The 13,580-nt window shown below is 40.0% G+C and overlaps 1 protein-coding gene across 2 annotated transcripts in view; it reads right to left on the reverse strand.

The window, feature by feature from the left end:
* Positions 1-554: 554 nt before the first annotated feature.
* Positions 555-13,580, reverse strand: part of STK26 (serine/threonine kinase 26) — a 59,686-nt gene continuing 46,660 nt past the window's right edge. Inside the window, exons 5-11 of one of the 2 annotated variants that reach the window (XM_030576598.1) lie at positions 13,376-13,533; positions 8,829-9,014; positions 8,055-8,203; positions 4,911-5,004; positions 4,324-4,386; positions 4,101-4,237; positions 555-2,482 (exon numbers count right to left, since the gene is read on the reverse strand). In XM_030576598.1, coding sequence (XP_030432458.1) covers positions 2,458-2,482; positions 4,101-4,237; positions 4,324-4,386; positions 4,911-5,004; positions 8,055-8,203; positions 8,829-9,014; positions 13,376-13,533 — 812 coding nt within the window. In that variant the 3' untranslated portion in view covers positions 555-2,457. Of the gene's footprint in view, positions 2,483-4,096; positions 4,238-4,323; positions 4,387-4,910; positions 5,005-8,054; positions 8,204-8,828; positions 9,015-13,375; positions 13,534-13,580 lie in introns of those variants that run through there. The other variant, XM_030576599.1, reaches the window with a different exon arrangement.

A 13,580-nucleotide genomic window follows, 5' to 3' on the forward strand; every position in this document is an offset into this window, starting at 1 on the left:
GCCTTCAGTTACTAAATTCAGAAAGGATCGCCTCTCAGTAGCACTCCCCACAGCCCAAATAAAAGAACATCTGGAGGGAAAGTGACAATGGAATTAAAAATATGAGGTTTTGAATTCTGAGAAATGAGTATGTAGTAGTTTAGTGAGATTTTTGGTGATAAGACAAGTACCAAATCAAAGTTCACTGTGGCACCATGCTTTCTGTGCCTTGAATCTACAATATGAGTTCACAGTGAAATTTGGACGTTCTGAAATGTCTACAACTCTGTCAATGGTACCATATAGAGGTCTGCATGCACACGCATTGAGAGATTATGCTTTAAGAATGAGATCAAACTGAATATTCGAGTTGCTCCACAGGCCTAGCATTCCACGCTGTCTAAATTCCAACAGGTGTTCTCTGGACAAGGACAGCACGGGAAAAACACCATTTTCTAACTTAACATGCAACTCTTTGCAAGGAGCACTTTTGTTTAAATAGAAACATTTAAAACCGTAAAACAATATTTTGCACATTTAACTAAATCCAAAATAAAATGCACAACAAAGCAGGGTCATGAAAGTTTACAGAACTTAAATATTTATTTTTAAACCATTTTAAACCCCAAAACATTGAAATAAGCTACATCTATAAACAGATTTACAGGACTAACAACTACATAAGCTAGAGGAGCACTACAATTTGTATCTGTGATGCAGTTATTTTGTAAAGCCTCAGATCAACTGTATATACAACTTTTGCTGCTTTTACACTTATAAAAATATTTATTTAATCCATAACATTATTGTTTTCAAAACTATTTCCAGACTTTTTTCTCAGATATAAATTCTAATTGAGTTTCAGTTATATAGCAGATGAAAGTTTTAAACAGAAACATTTCTTTAAAATTAAAACAAGGAGTTAAAAGTAATTTTTACAGTGTAGGCACCATTGAAAATAATTGTCCTTGGCATGTCTAACCACCATCTCTCACGAGTGTCCTTTATATAAAAACGATGTCATGGCAACTTTTGACTAAAAATGCAGTATTTGTTTGCACACCGTTACTTTTTCGATATTTGGCAGATATATTTCAGAATTCTTTAAAATGATTTTTGTGCAAAAACAAAATGTGCAGGAACCATAAAATAAACACATCCAGCCTTTATCAAAAATAAATTTACACCAACAGTTCCACAGCTAAGTACTGAAATACAATCCCAGTTCAAAACTTCAGCATAATATACATACTGGGTTGAAAAGAAAAAAGGATATTACCCATCTAGCAGTACCATAAATATATAACTGAAAGCAATTTTATAGTCTTACCTACTTTATGAAAAAAAATCATTCTGTACTGCACAGTACTACCTTTGTGTGAAAGAATATCTATAACTCAATTATTTGCATATTAACTGGTAAATACATATTTAAAATACACTTTCAGAAAATTATAAACAAGTGATGTTGCTGTACTGCATTTAATGTACTTTAAGAACAGAAGTGTATAAATATTTTACAGGAAAACACCACCACCACCACCACACAAAACGCTGGTGTTATATGGATACCTGCTTGTGAGGTATTTATCACATGACACCCGACTTCTCTCTGGCTACCTCCCACCCAAGCATACAATGTGCTGTTTTTATACTCAAAAGAAATAAATTTAAATTAAATTGGACTTCAATTTCTGTCCATTATTGCCAAAGGCCCTCCCCCCCCCCCCCGCCACATCTGTATTGCTTTAAATTTCCTACCATGATGAATAAGATTTAATTACTACTTCTAAATCTGTTCTAAAGGGTAATACATCTACTGTACATCAGGACATACCTGCTGCTACATATCACCTGCAAACTACGGACATATTGCTCTCAAATGTGTATAATCATAGAGCTGCCTAAAATACTGTACCAATTTAGAAGTATAATAGATATTGTTGCAGGTTTAGTTTCAGGGTATGATAAAACTACGGTGATCGAAGCAGGTGCTACAGCAACACCCTACCCACTAGGTTACATGTTGTGAATATGTTTGTGAAAAAAAGCGATTTCTGAAGCTTGTTAGTAATTTACAAAAGTTAACTTAAGAAAACAAAAGACCTGCACGTTCCCATCAATGTACAGTAACAAAAGAGCATCTAAACACACCGTACTTGCACTTCCTGTTAACTAAAGTAATGGCCACACCTAAAAGCAAAACTGCACCTCACCATTTATCTAATTAAACAGATGAAACTACAATATTAAAAGTTGTTCTTTACAAAATAATTTCCTGAAAATATAAAACCATGTACACCATCACAAAAGAGTTAAGTACGTTCTTCCAAATCCTTGATCATCATCATCGTCCTCATCATCAATACGTTGCAAAGATCCAAAAGGCACAAGGAGCTCATGAGCTAAGCGCTGCCAAGCTTGAAGTAGTTTTGGTGGGTTTCACTGGGTCCATAGCAGTCATTTACGAGAAGTTTCTTAGGATGAGTCATTAACAGAAAACCTATACATAAAAATACACAAACAAGAACTGTATTCACTTTATTCCAACTTGGTACACAGCTCATGAATAAACCACACACTTCAGTGTATAAATCTACTAAACAAGTAAGTGCATTAATCTTATCTCACATATGTTAGCTCTTAACTGGACTGCCTACACAGATATGAAAAAAAACCAAGGGGCAATGTTTCTGACAGAAGACCCTTGAAATAACATGCAATGAATTTTTTTTTTTTTTTTAATTAGTCAAGGGTTTATCTGCTCCCCTGTTTAGGTTTATAAATGTCTCTTCAACAAGGAACTACAGGAACTGTCTACATTAAAACTGCAGGGTAAATAAAGAATAATTGTTTTTACCATTAATTTTTCATGTACAGTAGTTACAAGTAACACTACTTGTAACTACAATAGCTAAAATGTTTTCTAGAAAGAAATGAAGTTCTCAGATAGATTCTCCCTTTATTCTGCCACTGTTGCTCATGTTGAGAAGACTCTCTCCATTGATCTCAATGAGATTGCTTGCATAGAGAGGTGCTCAGCATGTAAAGGTGGCAGATAAAGGGAATAAACAGTACATTTTTACTGCAGTCTAGGGATTACATATAATGCAGTATGTCTAACAAATGATATGAAACTGGATAAGAAAACACACTTGACCCAACTTCTATGATTCCACCTTAAACAATGTGCTGTAAGTGATCATAAATGTGTTTGGATTACTCTCAGACTGTTAAAATAGCAATAATGTTTCAACATACAGATGCTACTGTCTTATACTGTATTGGGTTACACAGAAATCAGTGGGGACACAGCACCTTCACAAAGCCCTCAGGCTACAGACGTGTCTTTTCTTGAAATTCTGTACATGTTTTGCTAACATAAAAACTGTTAAAAGCAGAAAAAAGAGTCCTGTGGCACCTTATAGACTAACAGACATATTGGAGCATGAGCTTTCGTGGGTGCATCTGACGAAGTGGGTACTCATCCACGAGAGCTCATGCTCCAATACGTCTGTTAGTCTATAAAGTGCCACAGGACTCTTTTCTGCTTTTACAGTTCCAGACTAACATAGCTACTCCTCTGATAAAAACTGTTGAAAATCATGAGTTCTTGTCTATCACTTGCATCCTCCTGGAAGATTTTATGTAGCTTGACCAAAAAACAACTGATCACAAACATTCTAAAGATAGACACTATTGCCTCTGTATTGCAACCAGCTACAATAGGGTGCTTAGGGGAGTGAACCAAACTGGCTGGGGCCTCCCCAACTAGCCTCCACATGCAGCAAACAACATCAATGGCCAAATCCTCCCTCAGGGGGCACCACAGGGGGAAGAACTTTCTCCAGCTCCTGGGGCAGAGGACTTGGGGAGGTGGAAGGAAAACCAAGTCAGGTACCCTCTTACCCACATGCATATGATAAAGTCTAACTACATGATGGCATAAGATTATTTCCACAGCTCATAGGATGGATGCATAACGAGGCAGAATTAAGACTGCTTGGGTAACTGTAACACTGGCATTTCCTCATCTGAGAGCATTTTTAACATGGTTTATGTACAATATACATATTTTTAACCCACACACACCCTCTCGTACCCCACAAAAACCAACTTACTTCTGAAATTTCTCCATAAGTTTCTTCACCATCTTATCTGTGATCCCTGGACATGTAGATTCTGCCATAGTGATGCTCTTCTCAAGTTCATCAATTGCTTTCTTCCTGCTAGCATTATTTATGTCCTGCTGTTTAAGCTGAAAGACCAACACAGATTAAACATCTTAAAGATTTATAAAATGCTTGTGGAAATTTCAGAGAGATCTTTGAATTAACGACTTACCTCAGCAAACACAGGTGTGATTATCATAGTTAAACAACTCAGAGTTTTCACAAGGTCTTGATCCTAAAGGTTAGCAAACATATATATGTAACATAATATATATTACACATGTATATATAAACGCAATCATATTTATGCTTGCATCATCATTTTAAAAGACTTGATATTTAACAGAACCTTTGCAACACATCACAAAGACATATACTTTACCTCAACAAATCTAGTGCGGTTTGGAAATAAACGCTTGATGATATTTCTGAAGCAATGCCACCTTATATTATGGTTCATATCTCTGTCAGATTAATTCTATGTAATTCTTTAAACTTAAGATATCTACAGACAGACATTGTGCCATGAACGCACTATCACTAAGCTGCCATGGACACTGGACTTCACCATTAATTAGTTTTTGTGGTTTAATGGTAGATTTTTTTTTGCTATTTTATGAAAAATAAAAATATAAGAATTGAAGCCAAAAGTCAACAAACTATTTTGAGTTTAACTGGCTATGAGTTACTAAAGATCACACTCCTTACAACAGCTTCCAATCAGCACTAAGTATAAAAAGTTCTTTGGATTGTACATACTGTTCCATTCTGCAGTTTCTTTGCATCTGGCTTCTTTCGAACTGTAGTAAAACTCCATTCAGGATGAGAATTGTTCTCCTTGTTGCTGGACTCCCTAAAGAAAATCACAAGGATACATTCTAAAGAGGGAACTATACAAAAATGAGGGGGTTAGTTAAACAAAAGTTAAAAGGTACAGTGACTAAAGTGAAATCCCTGCAAGTTGCACGGGCCCTTTTTAAAAGACACCTTAATAGAGGCCCAACTTCAATGTGTACCCCAAATTAAGAAACACCGTAAAACGACTAAAAAAGAGCCACCGTGGCTTAACAACCATGTAAAAGAAGCAGTGAGAGCTAAAAAGACTTCCTTTAAAAAGTGGAAGTCAAATCCTAGTGAGGCAACTAGAAAGGAGCACAAACACTGCCAGCTTAAGTGCAAGAGTGTAATAAGAAAAGCCAAAGAGGAGTTTGAAGAACGGCTAGCCAAAAACTCCAAAGGTAATAACAAAATGTTTTTACGTACATCAGAAGCAGGAAGTCTGCTAAACAACCAGTGGGGCCCCTTGACAATCAAAATACAAAAGGAGCGCTTAAAGACGATAAAGTCATTGCGGAGAAACTAAATGGATTCTTTGCTTCAGTCTTCACGGCTGAGGATATTAGGGAGATTCCCGAACCTGAGTTGGCTTTTGTAGGTGACAAATCTGAGGAACTGTCACAGATTGAAGTGTCACTAGAGGAGGTTATGGAATTAATTGATAAACTCCACATTAACAAGTCACTGGGACCAGATGGCATTCACCCAAGAGTTCTGAAAGAACTCAAACGTGAAGTTGCGGAATTATTAACTAAGGTTTGTAACCTGTCCTTTAAATCGGCTTCGGTACCCAATGACTGGAAGTTAGCTAATGTAACGCCAATATTTAAAAAGGGCTCTAGAGGTGATCCTGGCAATTACAGACCGGTAAGTCTAACGTCAGTACCGGGCAAATTAGTCGAAACAATAGTTAAGAATAAAATTGTCAGATACATAGAAAAACAAACTGTTGAGCAATAGTCAACATGGTTTCTGTAAAGGGAAATCATGTCTTACTAATCTATTAGAGTTCTTTGAAGGGGTCAACAAACATGTGGACAAGGGGGATCCAGTGGACATGGTGTACTTAGATTTCCAGAAAGCCTTTGACAAGGTCCCTCACCAAAGGTTCTTACGTAAATTAAGCTGTCATGGGATAAAAGGGAAGGTCCTTTCATGGATTGAGAACTGGTTAAAAGACAGGGAACAAAGGGTAGGAATTAATGGTAGATTCTCAGAATGGAGAGGGGTAACTAGTGTTGTTCCCCAGGGGTCAGTCCTAGGACCAATCCTATTCAATTTATTCATAAATGATCTGGAGAGAGGGGTAAACAGTGAGATGGCAAAGTTTGCAGATGATACTAAACTACTCAAGATAGTTAAGACCAAAGCAGATTGTGAAGAACTTCAAAAAGATCTCACAAAACTAAGTGATTGGGCAACAAAATGGCAAATGAAATTTAAGGTGGATAAATGTAAAGTAATGCATATTGGAAAAAATAACCCCAACTATACATACAATATGATGGGGGCTCATTTAGCTACAACAAGTCAGGAAAAAGATCTTGGCGTCATCGTGGATAGTTCTCTGAAGATGTCCACGCAGTGCGCAGAGGCGGTCAAAAAAGCAAACAGTATGCTAGGAATCATTAAAAAGGGGATAGAGAATAAGACTGAGAATATATTATTGCCCTTATATAAATCCATGGTACACCCACATCTTGAATACTGTGTACAGATGCTGCCTCCTCACCTCAAAAAAGATATTCTAGCACTAGAAAAGGTTCAGAAAAGGGCAACTAAAATGATTAGGGGTTTGGAGAGGGTCCCATATGAGGAAAGATTAAAGAGGCTAGGCCTCTTCAGCTTGGAAAAGAGGAGACTAAGGGGGGATATGATAGAGGCATATAAAATGATGACTGATGTGGAGAAAGTGGACAAGGAAAAGTTATTCACTTATTCCCATAATACAAGAACTAGGGGTCACCAAATGAAATTAACAGGTAGCAGGTTTAAAACAAATAAAAGGAAGTTCTTCTTCACACAGCGCACAGTCAACTTGTGGAACTCCTTACCTGAGGAGGTTGTGAAGGCTGGGACTATAACAATGTTTAAAAGGGAACGGGATAGATTCATGGTGGCTAAGTCCATAAATGGCTATTAGCCAGGAAGGGTAAAGAATGGTGCCCCTAACCTCTGTTCACCAGAGGATGGAGATGGATGGCAGGAGAGAGCTCACTTGATCATTGCCTGTTAGCTTCACTCCCTCTGGGGCACCTGGGATTGGCCACTGTCGGCAGACAGATACTGGGCTAGATGAACCTTTGGTCTGACCCGGTACGGCCGTTTTTATGTTCTTATGTTCTACAATGATAGTGGTCAAAAACACAAACTTTACTAGCACAGGTAACGCGCATGCAAATGAAACTGCATGGTTAATTTCATCTGCCTTAAAAATTCATGTCTATTGAACCTTTATTGTTAAATAAATTGAGTGAACTTTACAAGATCTTATAGTTCTAACTCATCTCTCCCTAACATGTTTTCCTCACTCGTGCCACAACTCAAACTGCAAGCTCTTTGGGGCAAGGGACATTACCTTATGTGGCCCAATAAATGTGGTTAAAGTTACATGAGACAATGATTTGATGTCCAGGAAATGGAAGACTTACAGACACTGGACAGGTGAGGGCTGGGCAGGTTTCCAGACATACCGCAATCCTGGCCCACAACAGCTATTAATTTAACGCTGGGGGCTCTCCTGAGCAGAAACTGCTACTTGTACCAAACTGTTTGGTACTTAGGAGCAAGGGCAAAGTGTACACAGGGCAAGCCTAAGACAAGACATGCTTGTCACAGAAGCAGAACTGGAATTTACGTCCACAGAGAGTGGAAGGCTAGTACACAAACACATCACATTATAAGCTCTAGTTGGAGAGCAGAGTTCCATGCAAGGCTACTGCGAATGCATGAGCAAGAGAATGATTACAGCATAGCACAACAAGAGCAGTGAGCGATAACTCAAAACACAAATGAAACGCTACTGCAATAGTAATGTTCAGAAAAGCCATATTAAAACACACTTACGAATCAGAACCATCCGAATCCGATTCATCACTACTGTGCCCTTCCGCCTTCCATCTCTTAAACCTGTCAATAAGTTCTGTCAGATAAGAAGTCTTCTTGGCATTTTTCAGAATGAATTTGTGTTTCAGGAGTTCCTTTGCAGTCGGGCGCTATAAAAAAACCACAAAGATATTTATGTTTATCCTACATAAAGTTGCTGTGATTTTAAATGCTATTTAAAAACCATCTCTTCCTTGGTCCAGTCCAGAATTGAACATCCATACAGTAACAGGAGCTTTTAAGAAGCCAACACAACCTACATTTATAATCCTCTAAGAATATGATCACCCCATACAGCAGCTACAGAATTGATCAATTAGTGATTTCTGTATTAGATAACAGACACCTAGACAAAGCTGACTGATGATACTTCTCCAATTCAGTGAGGTTTGTAACACACTTAAATATTATATTTAAGTGTAAGTCTTGTTGGGGTATCATTCAAGGTTGACCTGTGCTTCCTCCTCTCCACAGATAACGCATGATACTGTTTCTTTCTGTGCTTTAGGAAGCTGTCTCTGGAGCCCATCATCACTTCTCTTTAGTCACTTTGACACCTTTAGATGGGAAGGAGGAGTAAAGTTTAAGTAGGGACAAGGTACTCCACTCCCTCTTGCAACAGAGAAGCATACAAAGTCACAGACTTTCACGTTACACCCATCACCTATCTAGTATATTTCACAGACAAAGATCTTTGCAAGCATTAAGACAGACACAGATGAGAAATATACTCACAAATGTTGGGTCCTTATTCAGACACGCATCAATAAATTCTTTAAAAGGTTTGCTGAATTCCCCTAGTAGAGTTGGAGGATTGTTTTTTGGAATAAGAAATAGAACTCTCATGGGATGCATGTCGGAGTTGGGTGGCTCTCCTTTGGCTAGTTCAATAGCAGTGATTCCCAAAGACCAAACATCAGCCTGGGGGAATGAAATAAAGAGTTTTGTTCTCACTGACTGCAAAGCCAAAGCCAAAGCCCCAGGTTATTTGAATTCTATACTAGAGCCAAACAGAGCTCCTGACAGCGCAATAATTACCTACATCATTTTAAACATGTTTACTGTACACATATTTTACACAGTTAACACAGCATAAAGGTGATGCATATAAAAAAAAACAAGGGTCAGGAAATTTATGCTGAAAGTGGTAAAGTTTCCAAAAAATCCTAATTGATTGAGGAGCTTAAGTCGATTTAGGTGCTTTTGAAAGAAGTTACTCAGCATCATTCTCCCTTCCACAGTGCAAACGACACATCTCCGAGCACCAGAGACAGACACTTAGACACATTCTGTGTGTGCTTTTGAAGGAAAATAGTATTTCTGAGAACCTTTCATTTAAAAATTGTTTAGTTTTAAGAAGGATAACTTTGTATTCTTAACATTAGCTTTTGAAGAAAGCCTGGAAACTCTCCAGGCTCCAGGCTTTGTTAAAGGCCCAGAAGGGTACTAGGGCTGCAGAGGCGCAGCCCAAGCATAGGCAGAGGCAGCAGGTCCAAACCCCCTTTGCCAGCGATGAGTGGCATTTACACTGCAGTCTGCCCCAGTGAACAGGGGCTAGATCAAGACTGGGCAGTAGCCATAGTCTGAGGAGAGGTGGGGATAAGGGGTTGGGGGCTCCCCAGGGAGGGGAGACCCAGATTTGTGGGGGTACTGCCAGGGGGCAGACCCTTGGCCTAAGAGGTGCACCGGGATCCAGGAAGGACTCAGGCTCAGCGGCAAGCAGGACACTGGCCTACAGAGGGCGCTCCAGAGGCTGGAAACATTAATTCCCTGGACGACCAGTAGGAGGCGCTGCAGGGGTGAGTCCTGCCCCATAACAGGCTCCTGCACTGATCAACAATATTTAGCATGTTTTACATATTAAGCCTCCAAGTATAATATAAAAGGGATATTCTGATTACTTGATAATTAGGGAATTCTCAAGTGTTCTAGTGTTTCAAATACAAAAAGTCAACATGTTATTTCTAAGGTAACAAAGCCTTTTAAAAAAAGAAGAGGAGTTACAGTGTTTATTACAAGTTATAAGACCATATCACAACAATCATCTTCTGGGTGAAGTGTAAGCAGAGTCACCTGCAAAGCTATAAAGTGTCTTTCACTAAAATAATCACACTTGAAGAAACTAAAGAAAGAGGATGCATGGCAGATTATCCTGGAAAGCCAAGGCCATACATTACTTGTGCTAAGAGTGAGATAAAGAGGATATGGAATCATGGGAGAGATGGAAAGGAGGACTGAAACAAACAAACAAAAGAAGACACCACCAACATGCCATGGGGGGAGAGTAGCTTTTAAACAGGCTTAGCTGCTTTTGCTCATTGTGTATGTACAGGCTGTGCCCATCCCAGATAGCAAATCGACAAACACAGGAGTAGTGCAACTGCACACATTCAGCAGAGAAGTTATAACTCCAGCCATCCCATTTACTATAACAGGGTTACATATTTTCTGTCTCTCTATAGCCTCCCTTTAAATATATAAATATATGTGTGTGACATTTCAACAACAGATAATCAACAAGGGGTCCTGCGGTAATTTTGAGAAGCGAGAACTGTAAAATAATCTACTAAGGAGAGCAGATTTATTTCATTATATCATCTGTCATTTTGAGGGGTTAATTCAATCTAGCAGCCAAAGCATTAGTCTGGTAACCAAAATGAAACCCTCTGATGGAAGTCTTGAAATTTTCCTAGGAAAAGAATTGTAGTCCACGACCCTTCTCTTACATTCTCGATTCAATGCAATTCAATATTTATGCCTCTTGTCAGTCAAACAGGAGAAGTTAAGGAGACAAAGAAAACCAAAACCATCCTCCTTGCCACTCTTGTCCAGATGTATTTCTATTAAGTCTCAATGTCTTTGGAAAGAGTCTCCATCAGAATGCAGATGTACTCAGTATAACTATCCATAATTCCTAGGAGTTTTTGGTAGACTCCCATTAAAAGTGAATTTGTATCTTCATATCTCAGGGAAACTAGCAGAATCCATAAGAAGAATCTTCATATATTAATGTTAATATTTCAGAGGTTTTCAGATTTCTCACTCTTTGTATTTTTTTTTTTAAAAGCCTGTGTCTCAACACAGCAGGGATTGCAATACCAGCGGTCGGTTGGCACTAGCTATATCATCATGGGCTATACCAAAGTATACTTCTCTACTTCCATCCATGGACACCATCACCCAAAATAGGTCCTGCTGGCTGAGTGCACTCCCCCACCCCAACTGCCAGTTGTCACTGTGAGCAGAGGTAGGGGTATTCTTACCACTCCTCTTGGCTCTGTTATCACCCAAGCTCATTTCCAGCACCTGCTGTCACACCTCAGACCAACTGCTGACATGTGAGAATTAAACTTCCCCCGTGCTAATAAGCATGATCCCACTGCCAACAGCTACATGAAAGGCAATGGGATCACAACTATATCAACGTAGTTAGGAGCAACTGCCCTACTGCGATTGAAGTTACTTTCTTTTTCATATGCAGTCACTATACTAAAACCTTTGGCATCATATGTCCTAAGGCAGTGGTTTTCAACCTATGGCTTGCAGACCCCTGGGAGTCCGCAGACTATGTCTAAGGGGTTTGTGAAAGGTTGTCATTAACATAGAACAGTGACACCTAGGGGTTCGCAGACTATGTCTAAGATTTCCAAAGGAGTCCTGCACCCCCATTCACATTTTTTTAGGGCTCTGCAAATGAAAAAAGGTCGAAAACCACTGTCCTAAGGAGACCTTTTAAAAAACTTTACATTAAAAAATGTTTATAAAAATACTTCAGGTTTCTGCTTACATATTACTTCCCAGGCACAGCGATATAGACCACTGAACCATAGATAACAGAGACAGAAGAGCTCTATGAGGTCATCTTATCATACACATCGATATAGACTTGCACTCTGGAAATTCCTGCAATAACTTTAGAAGCTAACGGAGCAGTAAGTTCTCAGTCACCGTTTTTCACTCTGCTCCTTTTGAAAAGCAGGTTCCCACTGGTCATTTTTTAATTTTTGAAAGTTTCCCTTTTGATTGCAATAGCAATAATAGAACATGGAATGGAAACAAAAACAATCTGCCACCTTGACAGTATCCTGGGGGGATTTGCTCCAAAGAAATTAATCTAAAAATGACAATTTCCAATTCACTTGGGCTTTTCATGAGCCCTACAGAACTCACACTTTTGCAGAGGTAGGACCGTGCTGTCTTCATTTATGCAGTATACAGAGTTTCCATGTGCTTTCTCTGACAATTTTATATAAAAGTTATTCAATGGCAAATTTTCCATACCCTCGTACATCTATCACTCAAGCTACAACAAACGTGAATTCAATGCATACACGAGGGTGGGCAACTACAGGCCAGGGGCTACATCCAGCCCTTCAGACATTTTAATCTGGCCCTCAAGCTCCCACTGGGGAGCAGGGTCCGGGGCCTGCCCCACTCCTCATATGCCGTGGCTCTGCATGGCTCTTGGAAACAGAGGCATGTCCCTGCTCCGGCCCTTATGCGTAGGGGCAGCCAGGGGGCTTCACACGTTGCCCCCAACCCAAGTGTCACCGCTGCAGCTCCCATTGGCTGGAAACTGCAGGGACAACGCCTGTGCACAGGGCAGCGTGCAAAGCTGCCTGGCCGTGCCTCCGCGTAGGAGCCAGAAGGGGGACATGCCACTGCTTCTGGGAGCTACTTGGGATAAGTGCTGCCTGGAGCCCACACTCCTGACTCCCTCCCATGCGCCAGCTTTCAGCCCTGATCTCCCCTCCCACCTTCTGAACCCCTCAGTCCCAGCCCAGAGCCCCCTCCTGCACCCCCCAACCCCTCATTCCCAGCCCCACCTCAGAGCCCACACCCCCATCTGGAGCCCCCACCCTTCCCACACACCCCAACCTGCAGCCCCCTCCTGCACCCTGAACTCCTCATTTCTGGACCCACTCCAGAGCCCACACCCTCTCCCACATCCCAACCTCCAATTTTGTGAGCATTCATGGCCCACCATACAATTTCCATACTCAGATGTGGCCCTCAGGCCAAAAAGTTCGCCCACCCCGGCTTACACGAACATCTACTTGTCATTATGGTGTGGAAATAAAATGAAAAAACCAGTCACATGATTATTACAGTTCTATAGTAAAATACAAAATGAATAAACTATTTGTAACGTACATACAATTCAAAATTCTCTGTAGCTTCAAGTGTACTTTACCCAGACTGATCTAGCCAAAAAGGAGAAGTCAAGCTAATTTCTTCTGAAGCTGCAGCGATAAGAGAACTACTTCTATAGTAATACTTACTTTTGAGTCATAAGCTGACTGCTGTATAACTTCAGGGGCCATCCAAAATGGTGTGCCCACAAAGGTATTCCTCTTAATTTGTGTATCCGTCAGCTGCCCAGCAACTCCAAAATCAGCAAGTTTAACATCTCCTTGCTCTGACAACAAGACATTGGCAGCTGGAGGGTAGAGGGAAGGGAAAAGAGGTGAAGTAAAATGTAGTTTA

Source organism: Gopherus evgoodei, chromosome 9, assembly GCF_007399415.2.
Source record: "Gopherus evgoodei ecotype Sinaloan lineage chromosome 9, rGopEvg1_v1.p, whole genome shotgun sequence".
Classification (NCBI taxonomy): Eukaryota; Metazoa; Chordata; order Testudines; family Testudinidae; genus Gopherus; species Gopherus evgoodei.